A 23,254-nucleotide genomic window follows, 5' to 3' on the forward strand; every position below is an offset into this window, starting at 1 on the left:
CTAAGATCGATCTTCTTTTTCCACACTTCCATGATATGTTTTTTCAGCTCGACTTAATTTTTTTTCTTAATTGTTGTTTTATGATTGCCTTTCTACGATGCACAGTCGCTTATCATCTGCTCTAAACAGATTAAATTTGGACTCGTCGGAGAAAGCCACTCTTCTCCAATCTTCGACGGTTCAATGGCGATGAGCTTTTGCCCGTTCAAGGCGATTCTTTTTCATTTTCTCAGGAAATAGTTTTTTTCTTCTTCTGGGTTTCGCGTTTTAAATCCAGCTTCAACCAAACGTCTATTCACTGTCCGTCTCGAAATATTCGAGTTTGAAGTAGATTGCAATTCAGTTTGTATTTCAGCAACAGTTTTGAATCGGTATTTTTTTATGATATCCTTTATTCTGCGGTCTTCTAGAACATACGCCATAGGCTCTGACCACTCCCTTGCACCCCCTAGAATTCTTGTTTTTTAATAAATTTTCGAATAGCAGAACCATTCTTCACGCTATTGAATATGCTTTTTTTAGATTTCACCGTGATCTATATTTGTTTAGTTCTCCTGCAAATTTAACTTCAATAATTTTAGATTGTTTTTAAACCGAGTAACGTGCTTATAAAGAGGTTTGTATTTTTCTGGTCAGAATAAACATTATATGGTCAGAATTTATATTAAATGGAAAAATAATTGTTTGGTTGGACTAAGCGGGCTCTCCGTTGGCGCTCTGTCGTTATTCCCGCTTCGTTTGTCGCATCCTACATACAATAAAATAGATTCGTTGACTGCTATTCATTGGGTGTTCACTGTTCTGACCAACAGTTTTGATGCGAGTGAGATATTCCTAAAATAGATAATTTATTGCCCATTTGTATTTATAAATATTTTTATTTGCCCCTGAATAATAAAATTCTGACATATTTAATTTTTTGAAGACCGCCATAGTGACCGATGTTTGCATAAAATACGTTTGTATTTTTATATAATTAATAATTTAGTTGAAATACATATTTTTTAAATTTATTTAAAAAAAATCCTAATAAATAGCTCGGCTAAGTTCATAGTCTAATCCGCCATCTTATTGAAGAATGGCGGTTATTCAAAAAATAAACAAATCATAACTCCATTAAACAAAATCTTACAGCAAAAATTAAAACATATTTTTTTTGTTGAAGCTTAGAAATCCCAGAGTAAAATGTAGAGGCCTAAAATGGTTTATAATAACTGTTAAAATAAAATACTTTTTTTATACACTTATATGTAAAAATAACCTTTTATTCCTGCAAAATTTTAACTATGTAACTAAATTGCAATTGATGTCAGAAAAATAGATATCTTTTAAATGTGTCGCACATAAAAAGGTAGGATTTTTAATAATTCTTCATAAATTTGGGAAAAAATTTAGTAGACTTGGCAATTATTAACGTTTTATTATTTTTTAAATCTTTTTTATTCAAAAATGGTTGATTTTATTAGAATTATTAAAGTTGGAGTCGAAATATTAAAATAAGTCGCAGTCGGTAATTTTCTTCATTTTGCTCATGTAAAGAGATATAGGTTTTTAAAGAACGAAGCGTATTAAATTTGCCTAATCTTTTTGTGAATCTGTAGTAAATGTTGTCGATTATTGTTGCATGTAGTGTCTGTCTCATAAATATAGTTAAATTGTGGATAAGTTTCGATTCTGCCCATTGCAAGAATCAAAACATGTGTTAACTTCGGATAGTATGAACAAAAAATTGACGTTGATTTTTATTGCATGAACGTTATGTTGATTTTCTTGATGTTTATACCGTTATAAAATATGTTGTGCATGTAAGTTGTGAGTTAACTTTCTCAACAACAATAAGAACAGTTTTGGGTTTTCTTGTATCAATCCATATATTTAAACATTGCTGATTAATTTGTATTTCATAAATCTTAATGTATTATTTTTATATTATGATAACATATATGTTGTGAATCATTTAAATATTTTTTAATGCAAAATTTATATTTAAATAATATAATGCAGCTAAGCGTTCAATTACTGATTGAGATGAAAGAAATGTTTTATTTTTAGTATTTATTTTAAGAATAATGACACAATAAAAATATGTATATATTTATTTATTTTAAAATTGCGGATATTCTAAAGTTTCTATTGCTACAATATTTTTGTGCCAGTTATGTTATTTATAATAAAATATTTCGTGACCCTTTGAGCGCCGCTGATTGACTTATCTATTTTAGCAATGATTTTGCCTGAGGACGGCGCCACTAGGGTTGTTACAGGTGCTATTTTTTTTCAAAAAAACCCCTTTTTTAAAAGGTTTGATAAGAATTTGTGTGCATATTGTTTACGTAAAACCCTCATAATCTTTTTTTAAGGTCACGGTTGGGTCCCATCCCAGATGCATTATAACGGCCGTTGAATTTAGTCGGCTACCATGCGGATTCCCAGCTTAAAAATATAGTTTCTCAAACATCTCGTTCGATTTGATTATATCATTTAGTCGGATATGTCTCGTACGATCTTCGTTATCGTGGGCCAACATTTTTTTTGGTAACAGTCTCAACTGCTTTCACGCAAATTTCCACTGATTTTTGACCGACTGAATAATATTTTTTTGAAATACGGTTATTGGGTAATTAAAAATTTGTTGATAATATAAAAGTAGGTCAGACTTCCGTCTAAATAAATATAAAAAAACCTACGAACATCCGATATTAATGGGCGTTATGCATTTTTAATGTTTTCACAGAATGTGTGTGTACGAACATAATATGAAGTACAAGTTGAGTTAATGGATTTATTTCATATCGGCCTAAAAACAGTGGCGTCTCGCTGCGCGTCGTGGCTTTGGCCATGTAAATCTGCAACATTGTATAATACATGCTTCAATTCTGTGTTATTACTGTTTAGTGCACACCACCCCCATTGTGTGCTTTCGATAGACGACGCGGGGATGAATGTGACGAATTTTCTAACGGTGACACGGTTTTATATGGAATAAACGCACATTTGTTGTGTATTGCTTTATATTAAGATCGATCGTATGAATCAATCGTTCGAGCTTTTAGGTATTTCATGTGTATTTATTCTCGGGGTGAACACAATCAACGACTACTAAATAATTCCAAATCGAAGATGAAAATTAACGACCCTACTCTCTTGTCGTTGACTAGCAGCTAAAAAGATGGGTTCGAATCACGTCTCAATTTCGATCGTGTCTGTGAGCTCGGAATTAATATTTTTTATAATTATCATTTTTAGATTTGACTAACATTTTTTTTATGATTTTTTAAGAGAATTTTTACAACCAGAATATTTCAATCTCGCGCATTTTTTTTAGTGGACATCTAATATATTTCAATGGTGTACAGTAGTAGTGTGGAAAAGTCACCCTCCGCTAGTACTAAACCCTCAAATTATTTCGTAATTTCTATGAGTCATTTTATGATCTCTTATTCAACCCTTGAGTGATACAATATACGCTTTTTACTTCTGAAGTATCATCGTACCAAATAACAGCATAAAATTACAATTTTGATTATCGAATGTGAAAAAATGGTAGAAGGGCGATACATCAACTGTTAAAAAACAAATGTTTCGAAATTGTGGTCACTCAAAAAACTTCGTTGGAAAAAATGTTAAAATGAAATATAGAAATATATAAACATAGCCTATTAAAAAAATATAATATGTCACTGTTGCAAAATGGTGGCCACTCAAAAATGAAAACTTCATTTAAAAAAATGCTATAATGAAAAACGTTCAAAAATAGCATTCAACTAAAATTTAAAAAAAAGTTATTTTAAACAGCAATATATAATTATTGATCGTTTTATTTGAATACTGATTATTTATTTTAATAACTGATCACTTTTTTATTTTTTTTTAATTGCTCATTTTTTAAATTATTTACTTATTAAATAATTAGTTGTCATTATAAAATTAATTATTAATCTATTTTTGAACTTGTTTTTGATTGTCATGGTTCTGTTTTTCGCTGTTCTGTTATAAAATGTTAATTTAAAACAATAAGTACAAACGTTTAAAATATCAAGAATCCCACAGTAAGACACATTTTAGCCACCAGCAAGGGTGGCTAAAACTTTTGAACAGTACTGTATGTGTGTATTTTGATGTTAACGATGCGTTTCTATCGAAAAGTGATTAAAACAATGGTTTCTAGAGCACGATTGCCTTCGCCGAATTATCTATACATTTAAGAATTTGAGCACAATCTATCTTATTACTGAATCTGTTACTGTTATGTTCACTTTGACTCTTAAAAATGTTCTTATACGTGTCAACTTTTATTAAGTACTTATTTTATGTAATGTGTACAGTGCTTTGTATATATCCATTCTGGATTTATCTCAAGTTTTGTGCTGCATTTTAAGAAACTGCTTGTAGGAATAAGCACACATTTTGAAATGTTTATTTTCACACGAACGAAATGTTGATACTGTGACGGGGTCGACTGAAATTATTTGATATGATATAATAACAAACAGCAAATTGTTAAGCTTTTGATCTAAATTATCTTGATGAAAATTAATGTTGTCGTTATTATATCTGCACCACGTGGCCTTCGTATGACTTAAAACGCCGCTTCGTGTGTTTATATTATAATTTAAAGGGCCAGATAGATGGATAATTTATCGGTGCTGATTTCATACGCGATATTATTAGGAAATTTCCGCAGGGTGTCGTCGGTTTCATAAATGCCAATGTTGAGGATTCACTGTTTTTGTTATGTCGTGAGCTAGTGAAAGCTATAGTCGATAAACAAAACAACTATGGTTTTCAATCATATTGCTGTTTGTAATATACAATTGTAATTAAAAACATACTCAACTAAAAGAGATTGTCTTTATATTACTATTTGTCTGGAATATTATTAAACACGCGCTGATAATGCATGAGATTATTAATTCTCTTTCTGACAATAATGGTGTTTTGTAGCATTTCATTTATAGTTATAGTTTTAATTATATAATTTAAAATGTGATATGAACTATTTTGCATTCGAAGATAGTGTGTATTAGATTTGTGCACCAATTAAATAATAATAAAAAAACGGCGATCTCTAGAGTTGTGTTTTGTTCTTTGACGTAATTAAACCATGTTTCGATATGCGCTTTTGTAACTTGATTATGCCGTTTAATGAGGAGCGAGTGTTTATTTATAATAATTTTATTCATTGTTATCTCATTTTTCACAAACAATTGGATATTATTTCATATATTTATGATACAACGTTCCGCTCCGATATAACGTTCGCGTCTCTCGGTTTATCTGCTGTAGTCGCCGCATTTGAAGCATTTGCACTCGGCTGGCTCCTTCAGTTTTATCTCCATGTTTGCCAGATCGTCAGTGGTCAGCCGTATACCGTCCGGGTCGTAGCAGTGCGTCAACGTGACGACCCTCTCCCTGAGGAACGTTTCCCTGCAGCAGAAGCACTCCTGGAAAAGCGTAAAATTAAAAAATAACCCGTCTAATCGATTCTTCCGAGACAACTTACCTTCAGGAAACCCGTCGGAGTGATCACGGACGGTTGCACCTGGCTGCTGCAAGCTCCCTCGCATTTATTGACGGCCACTTCTCCGTTGCAAGTCCTCTGCAGCCTGCCCATATCGTCGTAGTCCTCTAAAAAGGTGGTTATATAATCCGAGCTATCGGAGAATCGTTAAATATGGGTCGAACCTTTGATCAGATTTATGTCGGAGGGTAGGATCTCGCAGCTCTCGTCCGAGTCGGGATGTGCGATAACGCGGTGGCAATACGTCATCGCAATGACGCAGCAGTAAATGGCCAGAGTGACTTTGCTCCTTGATAGCATTTTTGTTTTTGATCTGCTGTCGATGGGAGGCTGCTCTAGATTGCGCCATTGCTCACCCGCACCCGATCTTATATACGCTTTTCACCCCCCGTAATCGTACTGTGAGGGGGTGTTTCGCTGTTATGTAACCCTTGACACGCCATATATTTTGTAATATTAGGTTGTCCCGTTAGTACACTTATAGTTTTATAGATTAACGATAATTTCACCTTACACAGTAATCGTACCAATGATGCTTTTTAGTAACGGGATATTTTCAACCCCAAATCAAGCAATGAAGATAAAATAATCTCAGTTCAACGCATAATTCGGAACGTTCGGTAACCAGCCGACACGATTTTATTGCTTTCGACGTGATGATTGTTTTTTGCGACCTCATATTGACAAAAATTTGGTTTGATTCGACCAATACTCTCATATCATAAGTCCGTTGTAAGATTAGCAAAGATAGCTATCATATTTTTAAAACATTCAAGTGCTAACAGATCATGGAACAATATGCGAAATACGATGTGTCTGTACTTCTTCCGCTTAGTTTGGATTTTGGACTGTTTGGGTTTAGTTCGACAGTAAAGATTAAACATCTTGCTTCGTCTTCTGAAGTCATCTTTAGAAGACGAAGCTTTACTTTTGTGGAACCTAGAGGCGTTTCGTGGAAAACGAAAAAATATATTAATTGGGGAAAGGCTATTCCTGAAAAAGAAAATCGTGAAGTATTTTTAAGGTAACTTTTTATTATTTAAAACATAGTATGTTTTAAAACTACTTAAGTTAAATTTGCGTATGTATTATCGTCGTTGCCTTCAATAGTACTTGCTACTGTCTCATAAAATTTAATTAAATATGCAGTGCTCGGATGCGTTTTGTCAAGTTCGGTTGCCGGTACAGACATGATCGATCGATGAAGCCTGGCCGCCGTCTGTCTGCTTGTACCATGGGGGGTTAAAGTGCACCTAGTTAATTTGAAATCTGAATAACATTATTCAGTCGAATCGAACGAATACACATGTTAAATCGAATGAAAAACAGTTTTTATTTTTTCAACTTTATTATTATTATTTTTTTTCGCGTGTCCCTTCCATAATTTATTTATTTCCGTTAACCCTTACATAATTAACTTTTTCCGGATTTTTTTAGATGACATTCGGACATACTTGATCTCATTAATAATAAAAATTATATAATTCTGACAAAATTAGTTTTAGGTCTAAATGGGTTAAATAAATAAACATTTGTTTTTATAGCCATGAGGTAACTATCGGAATGAACATATTTTAATCGAAAAAAAGCAGGGACGTCATTCGTTAGAGGGCAAAAGTTCAGTGCTCGTTTTTTAATATTTCTATTTCATTACATGAGATGCATTTTTCTGCTTAAATTCAAAGAAAGTCCATGTTTAGAATTCTTACCAATGCGACTTTTTTTTTTACCAATGTTACGACTTTCAATAAGTGAGAATTTTGACCAATAGGAGAGCGCAAAAAACAATGATCCCTTCTTAGAAGTCAAAAATTCACGTCAAAAGCTATACAATCGTGCCGTCGCCGTCGCAGTGGAAACACTCGGTTATCCAACGCTTTTAAAATTAATATTACAGATTGAATGTAGCTCATCTAAACCGAATTTTGTCTAATAGAAAAGCGCAAAAAACAATTATCCTTTCTCAGAAGTCAAAAATTCACGTCAAAAACTATACAATCGTGCCGTCGCCATCGCAGTGGGAACACTCGGCTATCTAGCGCTTTTTAAATGAATATTACAAATTGAATGTAGCACATCTAAACCGAATTTTGCCCAATAGGAGAGCGCAATTATCACTTCTCAGATGTGATAATTATTTTTGCGCCCTCCTATTGACCAAAATTCAGTTTCAATACACCTGGACCAATACTCTCAAATCATAAGTCCGTAGTAAAGTAAATAAAGATAGCCATAATATTTTTAAAACGTTCAAGTTCAGACAGACAATATGCGAAATACGACGTCTGTCTACTTCTTCCGTTTAGTTCGGATTTAGTATTTTTTGGGTTTAGTTCGGTTTGTATGGCAAATGGACGTTTCGCAAGTGTCAAATTGCGCCTATCGCTAGTAGAAATAATCTGAAGAATTTCAGACATTGCTCCGAACGATTATCGTCCCGTATATTTAGATCCCTGCAATAGTTTTTAGATATATTTTTTTTACAAAAACTGACATTATTGCTTTCAAAAATATGTTATTTTATATAAAATTTATGAGAAAATGTAATTTGCTAAACCTGTTTTAATTTTTAACTCATTTAACCCGCACCTTAACCCTTTGAGCGGTATCGCCGTACACGTACGGTGGTCGATTTTTCACTGTTTTGAAGTACCCCAGATAGTTGTATATTTACATATATTACCGAAGAAATAATAATTTGATTTAATGTAAATGATTTTTATATTTTATATACGATGACGTCGGAGACAGTGATTGAAGTCAAAGTCGCGAAAGTAGATATATTTGATTTCGGCAACCAAAACATTTTTTGTCGATTGTTGTTAATTCTGAATTTTCTACTTAATGGTATGTAAAGACATATCATTAAGCAAAATAAAAAAAAAACATTTTTCTCCACTTGAGGTAATTTTCCATATAAAAAAACATCCGTAAGACTACAAATCAAAGGCCATAACATATGTATGACAATAGTGTGTTAACACATGCTTGTAAATAATATAACAGTGCAAGATAACATGGCATTCGTTTATTGATTCTACATATTCTAGTCGCATTCGAGCGATGTTCTTTTTTCATTTGCAAGAGCATACTTTTCGCTCACTTTTCAATATGCCAGTTATTGTTTATTTTAGTTGCCTTACTCCATTCCAGTTATTTGTTGTGATAATGAAGACTCTCTTCGTTTACTTGGCATTTAAAATTATGATTAACACGTTAACTGCCATGGTGGCCATTATGGCCGGCACCTAAGGTTCGCGCAGGGCCATGGTGGCCACCTATGGCCGGCAAAATCTGAAAAGTAAAATGTTCCCGGGAAGCCGCCGCACACTTCCCCGGTTAGATTTTAATGCATGTATGGCCACCATGGCCTCTTCCAAACATTAGCAAGACAGAACATCCACATTGATGCTACTTTTTTTTTCAATGTGGCCACCATGGCCTCCACCGAACATATCCAAACACGAAAATTTAAAACTTTTATTTTAATCGAACTCATTGGAATATTTATGTATATATATAACAAATAATACTGTATAATATTTTGAAGCATATAGGTTTGAAAAAAATCATCATTAGCTAAAAATATTTATTTTCAAATTATGAATGTAAAAACAAAATTTTTTTTTTGGTAACTGAAATTATACATACATAGAATTATTCTTTTTCTACATTTTTTTATGGTCGACATTGAAACAGGGTATGCAATAATGCGGATTGCTTTCGCATCTCCCACAATAGGTAGTTACCCGTTTTGTACGATTTTTTGCATATTTTCGTCCATTAATTGTCACATTTTTTTTATAGCATCTAGCGCAAAAACGACGAACTTTAGCTGCTGGGCCATCTTTTTGTAGCATTTCGTGTCGTGTATTTCTTGGTGGTACTTGGTGGGATTTAGATGCCTGATTATCATTTTTACAGGTTAAATTTAATAATAATTTCTGTCTAAATTCGACAATTGATACTTTCTTTTTCGTCACCTCCATATACAGCAATCTTGAATTTACAACAGCTGTATTCAATAGTAGTTCGATGGCAATTTTCCGGTAACATTTAACCGTACTTCCTAAAGGGGTACAATACGCAGCCATTTGATCCGATAAGTCTACTGACGATTTTCCTCTATTATATTCTTCTAGCATTTTTGGCTTTTGTTTTATTATTCTTCTTCTAGTTTTTACGTCACAGTATTCATGTGTGTGTTTGGTGGAAATAAGCATGACATCTCTAGTATCTTTCCATTTTACTATATTCGTAGAGTTCCCAATAAGTGTGAGTCTTCTGTTATTAATTTATTAGCTAGATCAATACTAGTATACCAGTTGTCTGTGCATATAGTATGACCTTTTTTAAATAACGGTTGACAAAGTACCATCACTACATTTGTAGGTACAGAACCAACAACATTCAACTGTTTGCATGTATATATTTTCAGGCTGTATGTATATCCCGAGGACGTACATAATTTGAATATCTTGATTCCATATTTGTTCCTTTTATGCTTCATATATTGCCTGAAACCTATTCGTCCACGAAAAGGAACCAAACTTTTGTCGATGCAAACAGTTTCATGAGGGTTATAGTGTTTTTTAAAATTATTGTTCAACTCGTCAACCAGATTGGATATTTTCCACAGCCGGTTTTCTGAATCGGAAGTGTTGTTGTCTGTGAAATGAAGCATTTTTAATAAGATCTCAAAGCGATTTCTGCTCATCACGCTTGGCGGAAATGTTTGCCGGAATGGAATTTCTTGACTCCAATATAGTTGAATGTTGGGTAGTTTTACTAGTCCCATAAACATAATGAGACCTAAAAATCTCTTAATTTCGTCTTTATCGGTATAAGTCCAGGCATGTAGTCGACTTGAAGGTGTTTGAGTTTTTCCTCTAATACCTGATAAATTGATTTAAGTTAGATAAGAGTATGTTTTCCGGCTGGGGGATGAATCATCCATGATTATTCTAATTTGATCGCGCGACAGCAGGTATATATGTCTTCTCACCATACTTTAGGATACCCGTTGTATTCATAATCCACTTAAAAGGTTCAGGCACCATAGTCAGCGACTGTTGATAGATTGATGAAAGGCCTAATATAGTTTTATCGTGCAGTAGTAAAACACTGGTAAATATTCGAGGGCGCCATGGTGGCCACTAATGGCGGACACTTATTCTACAGAGCCATGGTGGCCATGGGTGGCGGACACCCCCAATAACACGTTACGCTTGCATTTTTCAACCACTAACTAATTATTTATATCATTTATTATTATATATGCAATATCCAGTCAAAATTCGTTTTGGCCTGGGCGGTATTTTTCAAAATTTTGGTTGGCAGTTAACGTGTTAATGGTTATAATTTTTGCAATAAACATGCAATTTAATAAAATCGTTATAATATTATATCTTAATTGAAACTGTGAAGCACGTAGAAAGGCATGGATAATTATTGAAATAATATTTTGATTATATGAAGTGGTTTTGCCATAAATTTTACCACAAAAATAATCAATAGTGTAGAACTTCATATTCCAATTTCCATTAAAATTGTTTATTCTACAGTTAAGTACTTCATTCATCTTCCACTTGAATTAAAACAGCATGCAATCAATTTACATAACGGTATTTTTTACACAAACGCGACAAAGTTATTCACATTGTAAAACCAAGTTTAGCTATAAAATTGGGAAACATTTTTATGCAAAAAGGTTTTTCAGAGAAATAGACGTTACTGGTACCTGTGAAATGATTCATCCCGGTCTCAAGTAAAACATCTGTTTTGACTGATTGCTATCGTCGCTCTTCGCATAATTTATATATAATCATTGCCGACTTTGTACCAGCATACCAGGTATACGCTTGCTTGTTCAGGTAATAAGCATGTAGGTCTTTCGATTACCTGAGATTGAGGATTCGCTGCCGTTTCCTGGCCGCGAATTTCGACACCGACGCGACACATCAGGTATAATCTTACAAGGTCATCGGAAAGCATACCGAAGACCTTCGAAGAAGAAAGCATATAGACCGGCGGCTCTCCAAATTTATCGTGCCGCTCCCGACTTTTCATATAATATATTTGCAAACTGCGCGATTCACCCAGACGCTCGTGCGATCAATAGACTGCATCTATGACCTTGTGTCATAATCGCAAGCTTATCAGCATCCGAAAAATTATTGTAGTTTTTAGTCAACTCCCGCAGAAAGTGTTCATTTTATTCGAAATAATTTTTAGCTGTATCCAGTGGCTTCCTTAGACAAATTAAACTTAAATTGCATTATTATTTAAACAAATATTAATGGGTAATAGTTATTCATTTTTTAAATGTTTTTTTTTTGCGCAGCTTAAGGCTATAATGTTTTTACTTATATGTGTGCGTATATGCATTCGTATATAAATATATGTATATATATTTAAAAAAAATATATATTTTATACTTTTGGCAATCGTGACGTATTAGGTTAACCTGTCAGGTCACGATAATAAATAAATATCAGTTGTAAATAAATTCAAAAATTGTAAAATAATTTAGGATTCCTTTATGTTTATGACTCATTTCCGGCGACTTGAGCACTTGCGGGCAAGCATTGTCTAATTTAGGGTTTCCCGAATTTATTTGCGATGGTAAAATTTGAATTGTTTATTTTGTATGGTTAATAATAAATAATAAAAAACAATTAGTTAACCGGGCGAGACGTATTATTACGTCCAACAAAAAAGTTGTAACATGCAAGACGTAATAATTGTTTCGCGATATGTTTTTATATGCCTCGTGCGAGAAAATTTATTTCGTCACAGTGATGCATTGAGTCGTCATACTACACCTTTATATTCTATATATGTGTTCCGCTGACGTCAATTGATGCAAATGCTGACGTCCGTGTTCATCACGCGCGTTTTTCGTATATAATTTTTTATAAATTATTTTTTCACGAAATATATTGATCAAATTGCAACCAACGATAGTTATGAAAAAACGAAAACGTGTTATAGCTTCAGCATGAGTCAGAATAGGATAGGATAGGATTTTGAAAAAAAAAAACAATTTTTATCTCTTTAATTGTAAATGTATCAGTGATACTACCACGTCTTCTGTTTGTTAAAGTTCTTGTTAAGCCCAAATCCATGGATATTTTTTTGAATAACATTTATCATTCTATAATAAGAAAAACTATTTTGTCAAAGTGTAATTTTTACGCAAATTTAAACAATTTATATTTTTAAAGTTATATGAATAATATTCCTGCAGATTTGTTTTCTCTAGAATTTAGACAGCGGTATGCTGAATATTTAACACGTTTTTTAAATCAGATTTGGGGACAGAATTAACAGAATAGACTAATCTTGCCAACTGTCGACAGACTAATGACAGTCGTCGGTCGGGTCGAGCAGCCAAACAAAATAATATATATCTGCGAAAATATGGTCCTTGCCTGTTAATGTGAGGTCAAACATATATAAATGTTGTTCGAGGAACATAATTTGGGAATCCCTGGTCTAATTAATGCTATGTCAAAGGAGTATTAAAAGCCGGCTTACGCGCTACACGCATTTTATATTACTTTTACATTAAATTGGAATAGTAAAAAATATCACACATAAGTTTAAAAAAAAAAACATTATTTATTTTATGATATGGTCTAAATTAAAAATAAAACCAAAAAATATCATTGTTTTTATTAACTTTCAACCATTCTCTGATAAGACACGAATTTTTTTTTCTATGTTTTTTTTTTACCAAAATAGTGTCAAAAAAGTTGTAAATATTTTTTATTATTTAATTATTTATTTAGCGCATACCCTCGCTGTACGTCACTGGCCTGTCTGGCTCGCTCGCGCACATTCGATCGATTGTCTGAAGCGATCGCCGCTAGGGGCGCTCTGTACGCTCATCAGTAGCGACCCGGCTCATTCTCTGCGTGGTCGACGCTCAGCTTGCGCGTCTCGGGGGGGACGCCACAGCTGTTTTTCTTTTGTTTTTGCGAACAATAGTGATCAATCATTAGAAGCAGATCAATTTTACCTCTCGTCTACGATCATCATGAATAATTAGTGAAAACCCATCAGGTATCGTACATTTTAACAGTTGTTCACTTATTTATTTTTAAATTAGACCACATTCATTTGTGCTTTTCGTGATTTTTAAAAAAAATCCCACTTACTTAACCCCTTAACTGCCAGTAATAATCTAAAATAAACGCCAATATGATATCATGGAAAATATGTAAATGGTATTTATATAAGTGTTAATTTAGTGAAACGGTCTATTGTATATACTATAAAACAGAATAAATGTATTCAAGCTGTATATATGTTGCTACTTATAACTTTATCTACATCAGTAGTGTATATGTCAGTAATAAAACAAATTGGCGTAAACAAGCTTTAACGTGAAATATTGGTTAAATTAGTGCATTTTTAAATAAATATTATATTTATTCACACAAAAAGGCGTAATTTTATTGTTAATAGTTTTTTTAAGTAAATTGATTAAAAATCAATTGCTTACAATTTTTTCTTATTATAATTGTAATTGAAAATGTAACCAAGAGAATCTCAAAACGCTGGAAATTTTGTGGCCATTTTACAGGGACGTCATTTAGGAAAGGGGGGCATTTTCTTTCCTGTGAATTTGGTCATTAAAAAGTATCAGTAAATACCACGAAATATTAAAAAAATATCTGGAAAAATCTGAAATGATTCTAAACCAGAAATTTTCAGGTTATTCCTCAAAGAAAATCTAACAAAACAGTATTGAATCTGTCCCGAAATGTTTTTTAAATGTGTCATTTCAGTGAAATCATATCGTGATACATTTTTACCAGGGAAAATGTAATTTATCTTCCAGGTGCTCTCCACTTTCCATACGTATTAATATATACATTTACATACTTATTATTATTTATTTACATACAATGTAGAAATGTTACAGTGAATTTGTATTTTTCAGTGAAGTCAAAATACATTTTCAGCAGTAGATATATAAATCTCTACTAGCGAAAATATAATTTAATTTTTAATTTTTTTATACAAATTAGTTGTATAAAACGACTTTATTCCAATCCTTGAAGAACTTTCACAACATACTGTTGAATCCATTTTGCAAGACGATTCTGCGCCATACCATAGAGCTCGTTCTATGAGTCCAATTATAGGTTTTACATTCAAACTATCGCTAAATTAATCCTTTATCTATAGATTATATAATTCAAAGAATTAATGAGAATCACATCATTAACATAGACAGGAAACAGCCCCAACCTGAACCCAATTGAAAATTTATATGCAATCATAAACAACAATTAAGAAAAAAATGATCAAAAAGTGTGAGAAGAGATTGATCTTAAAATAATTGAAAATATGTATTTATCGATGCCATGCAGAATACAAGAATTTATTAAAAATAAAGGTGAAATTACATCAAAATAATTTTGTTAAGATGCTATAAAAGTGTTTTATTTACATGTTTCTAATTTTTAAATGTCCTCAATATTGCTTTCTATGAATAGAATAAAAAAAAAAAAAGGTCGCGCACACTTGTTGATTTGGAGGCTCGCCATTATGCACTTGCTGGGATGACGAAAATAATACACCTTTCCCAGATTGACGCAGCTGTACATATATTAATTTAACAGTATTAACGGGAAACAAAAGTTAACAATTATAATTATCGATTCTAAATTCAAAAATGCATCAAACTATAAAATAATCAAAATACGTTTATACAAACCGCCATGTCAACTTTCAATTGGCCACAGCTGTAGAATCACGTCATATGTGTATAAAAAAATTGTAGGAAAGTGCAAATAACTGCTTAAGTTTCAAAAATACTTCTTTTTATATTATTCGATAAATTTAAGATTAAGCATGTTCATCGCCAAAACAGTAGTTTAAAGCATAAACGTAAGGGCCATTAAAATAATGATATATTTTTTGTTTCAGCCGGTGCAAGACAGCGTGTTACAACATCACGTTCCAAGTTGTCCAACGAGAAGATAAAAATTGCGAGGAAGCATTTTATACTTAAGATGTCAGCAGAGACTGAAAATGGAACTGAAAAATTGGAACTTTTGCCGCCCAAAATGGAAGCGGAAACTGACTCGATAGAATCGGAGTGCGCAAGCTATTCGCCGCCGTCTTCCGGGCCGCCGATCAAGCGTCCGCCTCCGGAGACTTCGCCTCAGCCGTCTGCGCCGCCTCAGCCCCCGCCACAAAGAAAAGGCCCGCAGACTCCTCCCCCTCAGAACACAAACGGCACCAAACGGTATTTGCAAACAAACTAAAATATCTCACAATTCAATCGATGACATTATAAAAATTTACAGCACTAAACCAAGTCGAGAAAAACAATCTCAGATCAAAAAGTCTCCGCAGAAATACTGTTATGAATATCGTAACCTAAAGTGTTTGAGCGGCGATTGTACTTTGTATCACTGCTCTGCGGAAGAAGAGGCGTATTACAAAAAGAACAATAAAGAACCCGTTTGCCTGAAATTTTTTTCTGGCAAATGTGAGAAGTACTTGTGTAAATATAGACACATAAGTATCGAAGAGTTTGAAACCGAACAAAGCGAATTCACAAGTAGACTAATGATACTACGTAATTATTTTTCTAAATTTATGTATTATATATGAGTGTATGGAATTAAGAAGAGTCATAATATTACTGGAGAGTCATATTCTAATAATTTATCTGAGGAATTCTTTCGATGATATACGAAACGCTAATATTATGACTATACTTATTTTTCAATGCACTCTAGATGTAAATTTACTAATCATTTCTATACTGTAATTCAGCTCCAAGTCAAAACTATCCGCTATCTGTAGATACGACGCAGCCGCCGCCCAAAGTAGAGCCTGTGAAGATATTTGATATGTATGAAGCGAGTCATGCATATTATTATTATAATTGATTTTATTTTTTTTATTAAAATTTGATCGCTATTTTAGTAACGGATCAGTGGAACCTGCAGTTTATCAAAAAACCGGTTTTGCAAATAATTACATATTCGGTGAATGTGCTTATCTCCAAAAACAAGTCGAAGATAGAAAATCAAAGGGTCTTCCAGAAGAAATAATATGCATCGAGTAAGGAATTGATTAATCATTTTGTACCATTTTTCTTCGGACTTGTCCTAAATAATTTTTTTGTTTTTACAGAGCTCTATCTGAAGATGGCTTTCATAATATATACGGAAAAGCTAATCCGACGACAAGTTAGTATTGCTTTAATTTACAAAAAATGTATTTCATCGTTAATAATAATGTATTCAATTGTAGCCCATGTTTATGATATGCCTCCGCCGGGCAGTGCTAGCTACATGACGAACAACCTGCAACGTGGCGAACGTAATCATTATTTTTTGGTATTTACAGTTAACGACGATCTCTGTAATAACCGTATTACCCCCTATTTTCAGAGCAATTGTTCGCGATTGACATAACCCAACCTCCTCCCGGAGTACGACCAAATCTGGAGATGCCCTATGCTCCAAACAACGCGCCGTAAGTACATATAATGTATATTTTAAGTGCGACATTGACAATCTTAATCGCCTTAAATATTCTTCAGCGTAATCGTGAACATGCAGAATAACTCTCAAAATACACACAGTAACCGTAACACGTCGCAGTTGCAGGGAGCAAGCCCCAGTATGGGTAAGTTTCCGCTTTTAGCTTTTATACATTATTACCGTACACGTTTTACTTATATTTCGTTTCAATTTTTTAGCCGTTAGTCAGTATATTCCATTTGACATAACGCAGCCGCCGCCGCCCGTGCCTGACGTGCACGAGCCAGTCTCCTACAATCCCAGCGTGCCTACTAAGTATGCTTCTCTTCTACTCTGTTTATTTTTACAAGTCGAGTAATTTTCTCTATTATGATTATTTATAATTGCAGCTATTCGCTGAATACTCCTTATCGAGACCCAAGAATTCCTAAGAGACATTTGACCACTACAAAGAAAGGTAAGATTTCAGTTAATTTTATTTTTATTCATTAAATTTAAGCGTGCGTCTAGATAATTTTGAAAAGCGTTCGGATTCTCTGCGAGAATACGAAATGTCAATATTCTTAATTCGAGTAGCTCGAACACAAACGTGCGACTCGAATTAAGCGAACATTATTATTTGAATTGGCGCTACACTAATTTTAGGATTGATTGTGTAGACCTCTGACTATTTAGGTTTAATTTTATTATTTGTGTAAATCACAAGCAGGTAATAGAAACCATTACTTTACAATTGCCATTCAATTACCGAATTAATTCGGAAACTTGTATTTTGTGAATTCTTATCTCAAAAATCAGTAAATTTCTCGAAAAAATTATCATAGCCTATTCTTGTTAGAAATAAATTTTTACAATGGCTGCATTATAAAGGGTGGGTCCGTGCAAGAAGTTTATGGGTCATTTTTTAATATTATATATAAGAATATTCTATTTTTTAAATAAAACATTCTAAATTAAATAGAATAAATCAGAGGTGGACACAATCATACGATTTTTAAATGACTCAAGACAAAACAATTATAATATTTTAAAACAAATGAAATTAAAATAACGATCAAATACTGTACTGATTAAAAAATACTTGTTTTAGAATTACACTTTAAAATATTGATTGCTTTGTCTTCGGTCTAAATATATGTTGAGTGCATAGTGTTTTAAGGGTACAAGTCAATATTTCTTTAATTTATTTATTTTAAAATCATTTTATCTCATTCTAGATATCGCAATCCATTTACATTAAAACTAAAAATTAATTGTAATAGTCCTGTATTTGATATTATTTAAAAAAAAGTGAAATTCGAAATTTGTAAATATGAATTTTATACTATTCAATATTTTACTTATTTCATATTTTTTCAGGGGGTGCAAAAATAGAATAATCAGTGGTCTTTATTTTAATATTTCGATTTCATTAAATGAAATGCATTTTTGGCCAAATTCAAGGTGGGGAATAAGTGCCCCCACCCCTTCAATCCCAATGCTTTCCCTGTTTGGAATTCACATCAAAAACAAGACTATAACAATGCTACGACTCACAATAAGTTAGAATCGAATGAAGCATATCTAAACCAAATGTTGACCAATAGGAGAGCCCAAAAAACAATCTTCACTTTTCAGAAGTTGAAAATTCACATCAAAAGCAATAAAATCGCGTCCATACCCTCATGATTTTTATTGCTTTTGAAGTGAATTTTTGACTTCTGAGAAGTGATAATTGTTTTTGCACCCTCCTATTGACCAAAATTCGCTTTGAATATATTTTGACCTACACTCTTATATTAAAAACCTGTAGTAATATCGGTAAGGATAGCTATCATATTTTTAAAGCATAACGTAATATCCAAATATTTCTTCAAGACGAGTTGGCTTAATTTAAGTCTTGGACTTTTTAGGTTTAGTTAATTGGGTCTGGGTTTGAACAGCAAATGGACGTTTCGCAATTGTCGAATTGAGTAGTAGTATATATTTTAGCTAGTAGAAATATGTATCTATTGGTGAAAATGTATTTAGACTTCACTAGTAAAAATATAACTTCATCGAAAAATACACATTTAAATAAATGTATATATTACTACTTGAAATCATATAATTTTACTATTCCTTGCCAGATAAATCCCGATATGATTTTACTGAAATGACATATTTTAAAAAATATTCTCGGGACTATTTTTCTAAGACTTTTCCCGCTGCGATATATATTAAAAACTAATCTTTTGACTTATACTCTTATACACTATGAACACTAAAATGTTTACTATTTATGTTGTCATCAATACGGAAATTATAACTATTAAAAAGTAAAATAATTTTTACTTAACAGCTACAAAAAAATACTGTCCCAAAACAAAAACTAAACTGACATATTTTAAAAAAAATTGCATCACCTTATAACTATAAAAGAAATTATTGTATGTTTGGTTTATTTTTTAATTTTAGCAAAAGAAAAGGCGATTTTATAAAAAATGTCAGTTGCATTTGTGATTTTGTGATTTTGCTTTGGGACAGTCGTATTGATGATACTTATATTGTTGCAAGCGTTTCTATATATTTAATTGTGTTGGAGCTGGGTATAACCTTTTTCAGGATATTTTCTAGTATCAATAATAGTTATATTAGGTGTAGTTTAGTTGGGTTATTTAGTTTAGTAACACTACAAAAAAATGTCACATTTACACAATCGACAAAAAGGACATTTTATTAATGTTAATTTTTTTTTCTAAAGTAACAAAATCACCAAATTGGGATTTGATCGAGTCAATAATGATTAATTTCGAAAGTTTCGTCTCTATGACTCGTTACATAATCAAACTCATATAATACTAGCTAGTAAACCTAATTTGATTTCGACTCAATTCGTTATTATATAGTTATTTTATGTAGATGAAATTCTGTTTCTTTGTTTCTAATTTGTCCTTGCTCAGAATTTTTTTATGCAAAACTTCACAATTATACATCGTTAAACTCGCGATAAGACATTACGTGTTTTGTTAAAATGTTTCTGAATCAGTACAGGCATTTATTTATACACACATACATCAACATAGAGTAGTTGGAATCCGAGAAATATGATTAGTATTGTGGTGTTGATTAACATGGGAAAATAAAAATTAGGATACATTATTCCTTGAACTTGTAATTCAAGAGATTATACTCGCAATTCGGTTGTGCTCAGCTCCGACTGATATGTGGCTAGGTGACCGTAACTTTCTAATATTGAAGTGAACAATTTAATTACACATTGTTTCGTTGGATAAGGAAGTTATGGTCTACCTTTGTATTAGCAGCAATGTTAAATACACTCCTGTTCGGCAAAACTTGTAAATTTATTTAAAAAGCATTTTTGTTAAATAATATAAATTCAAGAAAAGAAAGTTATCGCCAAACGGGAAGTAATTACGTTGATTTGCACATAAACTTATTTGTCTTGTTTGTGGCGTCTATTTTTTAAGGTTATTTTCGTCGATATTGATTCTTCGGAGGTCCAGTTTTTGCTGTATTAACGATTCATCGGAGATTTGCCGATCGACGATCGCTGTACCTCATTCTTATTCCGGAGCTAAATAACTTTTGATTTATAAAATTGCATTTTTTTATATTGTTTAATTTATATAAACATATTTACCATGTACTTTTAGCAATGAAAAATATTCAACTGGATTAATAATTCGGGAAATGTGTAAGGGTGGCTAAATGATATTAAAACTGTAATCAGTAGAGAAAGATGCGCCAAACTAGTTTGATTTTGTGATTGTGCCTATTTGGCGATCGAATTGCTAATCGAGCACAAACTAAATATAATAATTCGGTTAGGACCATGAATAATGAATTTTATATGTTATTTTATAATTACAGTGTGATTCTGTTTTATATCGCATAATTCATTGCTCAGCCATAAAAATTCAGTTGACTTGCAACTGAAGTGATATTGTCATTTTAAATGCGAATAAATGGCATCTACTGTTAATTTTTATATTAAGTTTATGATTTAATTTATATTGCTTTATTCATTTGTTTTGCTTAGCCAATATGGCTTTTAAGACTAAAAACTAAATGTTTAGTGCCTTGTATGTTCCTTTAACCCCTTCCCAGGCGTTCGCGCACATATGTGTGCAAAAAAGTATACCATTTTGGACAAGCGCACATATACGTGTGCTAACGCATATTGAAAAAATAATATAGTTAGGAGAAGAAATCTGATCCTGGGTGTGAGTGACATTTCTAACAACTTGATTTTACAAAGTTTATGAACTAAACTGTCATTTCTCTTTTATCTTGACAGTGGTTCTCAATATTTTTTTATAAAAAAATGTAAATAATTAATACATATTAAAAAAAAAGTTTTTACGTTATAATTTGATTATGTATTATAATGTATCATATTTTTTTTTCTTTCCCTAATGAAATGAGGGAAGGAAGGAAGAAATCGATAACCAGGTAAATGGCTTTATGCCAAGGAACTGGGAAATAAAATATAAGTCATTGTATAAAAAAAAAATGTTTTTTACGAAAACGGGAAACGGATAATAATTTGTATTGCTTAGCCATAAAAGTGATAATTTCTGCAATATTTAAAAAAATTGTCACCCACTCGGACGTTTGGTACATAGAACCTGATAAAAAAAGAGTGGGCGAATATGTTGAATACCAAATAATTGGCGCATCTTTCAAATAGTTACTATGTAAATTAGATATAAATAGTGAAAAGGCACATTAATGTATTTATTCAATGTCTTTCAATATATTATTAAATGTGGTAATAGATACAATTTTGGTGTTTTATTCCATAAAAATATAACAAATTCCCCAATACCATACTAACAATATTGCATATGCTACAATAATATTATTATAATATCAATATTTTGTTTTTTTTTGTGACTAGGGTCCTGCAAGGTGTTCGTTCTTCTGGATCAATTAATATAATATATTGTTATGTCAAATTCTGTTTATAACATCATGCTCTACATTTTAAATTAGCTTAAAAAGCTTCTGTGGCCGATTAAAAATTTTCTAATCATTTAAAATATATTATTTTAACGGTTCCAGTTGAAATTTTCACCCGTTATCATTGAAAATCATTTTCTATCTGAGTGTACTATTATCATGTTTAATATTTGAAATGTGTTTATATACATCAATAACCGAGTGTTTTAATACTGATTGTGTTGAAAACGCTCGATTATCATGAAGTTCAATATTAAAGATGGTTATAGTAACAAAGTATTGAAAAGATTATTAAAAAAAATTGCTGCAAACGATTGATTTTAATAACAAGAAAAAAAGTAAGTATTAATTATTACTATTATAAAAAATCATTATATATTGCCAACTCCTCCCTATAGAGAAAAAATCTCTACTTACCATCGCGACGGAGGAGTTGAAAGCTAAGCTAATGTAAAAATATAATTACATGTACTAGGGTAGAAACTCTTTTAATTCTAAATTTCTAAAAATAAATAAATTGAAAACAATAAAAATAATTTATTAAAAAATATAATCACAATTTTAGAAGAGTTATATGAGTTTCCACTTTTAGGATTGGGTGTTTATAAATGACATATTACTGTGCATATTTATAAACGTCACGTAACATTATTTTTCACCTGCAGGAGAACATTCGAGAACTTTGCCAGTCAATGACAATCAAGGTCAATCGCCATATCCTGATGTCAAAAGGTTCAAACACGAGGATCCACAAACCGAACCTTTGTGCGTATACTGCCGCAAATACGATGAAAGGTTTGTGTCACGGCTTACTTTGTACGCAGGAAGCATACTGTTTATTATATATAAATATATATATATATATATGTAAATATATCTGTATCTGAGAGGTCTAATCGACTGAAACTGAATTATACGGAGCATTTCGCTTATGATTTATAAATTGATTCTCGTACAAATATATATATATATATATATTTTTTATATATTTACAAGGGTGAGTCAAATGAAAATCTTGAATATTTATTGTAAGTGGCACAAAACAGGACCTAAACCTCTTTCATGAAGGGTACGGTTTTAACTCGAAAAATTGTATATCGTAAATTCTCATCTTAAAAATCAGCAAACTTTTTGTTAAAAATTAAATTTTAAAATCATATTTTTATACCACTGTATAGAAAAGGGTGGATCAGTGCATCAAGTTTTTGAGTCATTTTTAAAAAAATACTTCGACCCTTCGTACATCTTAAAATAAAGTTAGCATAATGTTTCC

At 32.0% G+C, this 23,254-nt stretch overlaps 2 protein-coding genes across 10 annotated transcripts in view; one reads left to right on the top strand and one right to left on the bottom strand.

Annotated features, from left to right (window-relative positions):
• The window catches only part of LOC148234597 (uncharacterized), a 37,370-nt gene that overhangs the window by 3,561 nt on the left and 10,555 nt on the right, over window positions 1-23,254 (top strand). For 3 of the 9 annotated variants that reach the window (XM_088188350.1, XM_088188354.1, XM_088188355.1), the window contains exons 3-13: window positions 15,464-15,785; window positions 15,847-16,121; window positions 16,322-16,400; window positions 16,475-16,612; window positions 16,685-16,740; window positions 16,805-16,873; window positions 16,945-17,029; window positions 17,097-17,182; window positions 17,256-17,352; window positions 17,427-17,494; window positions 22,647-22,776. In XM_088188350.1, the coding sequence (XP_088044476.1) occupies window positions 15,550-15,785; window positions 15,847-16,121; window positions 16,322-16,400; window positions 16,475-16,612; window positions 16,685-16,740; window positions 16,805-16,873; window positions 16,945-17,029; window positions 17,097-17,182; window positions 17,256-17,352; window positions 17,427-17,494; window positions 22,647-22,776 (1,319 nt within the window). In that variant the 5' untranslated portion in view covers window positions 15,464-15,549. Of the gene's footprint in view, window positions 1-5,494; window positions 5,637-13,431; window positions 13,589-15,463; window positions 15,786-15,846; window positions 16,122-16,321; window positions 16,401-16,474; window positions 16,613-16,684; window positions 16,741-16,804; window positions 16,874-16,944; window positions 17,030-17,096; window positions 17,183-17,255; window positions 17,353-17,426; window positions 17,495-20,486; window positions 21,804-22,646; window positions 22,777-23,254 lie in introns of those variants that run through there. The other 6 variants (XM_088188351.1, XM_088188356.1, XM_088188353.1 and 3 more) reach the window with 5 other exon arrangements.
• Window positions 5,160-6,483, bottom strand: Pburs (bursicon subunit partner of burs). Its single transcript, XM_088188364.1, has 3 exons — window positions 5,686-6,483; window positions 5,504-5,628; window positions 5,160-5,444 (listed from the first exon to the last, which is right to left on the bottom strand). The coding sequence occupies exons 1-3, from the start codon at window positions 5,819-5,821 to the stop codon at window positions 5,274-5,276; spliced, it is 432 nt and encodes a 143-aa protein (XP_088044490.1). The 5' UTR covers window positions 5,822-6,483; the 3' UTR covers window positions 5,160-5,273.

This window comes from Plectrocnemia conspersa, unplaced genomic scaffold (genome assembly GCF_051122295.1).
Source record: "Plectrocnemia conspersa isolate PC_06_02 unplaced genomic scaffold, ASM5112229v1 ptg000006l, whole genome shotgun sequence".
Taxonomy (NCBI): domain Eukaryota; kingdom Metazoa; phylum Arthropoda; class Insecta; order Trichoptera; family Polycentropodidae; genus Plectrocnemia; species Plectrocnemia conspersa.

Bases quoted from the DNA above. Each gene is read 5' to 3' on its own strand.
- Pburs (XM_088188364.1), bottom strand. From the start codon at position 5,821: ATGCTATCAAGGAGCAAAGTCACTCTGGCCATTTACTGCTGCGTCATT. The intron at 5,629-5,685 runs GTTCGACCCATA...CCACCTTTTTAG, and splicing joins CGACATAAATCTGATCAAAG to AGGACTACGACGATATGGGC. The intron at 5,445-5,503 runs GTAAGTTGTCTC...ACGCTTTTCCAG, and splicing joins CTCCGACGGGTTTCCTGAAG to GAGTGCTTCTGCTGCAGGGA.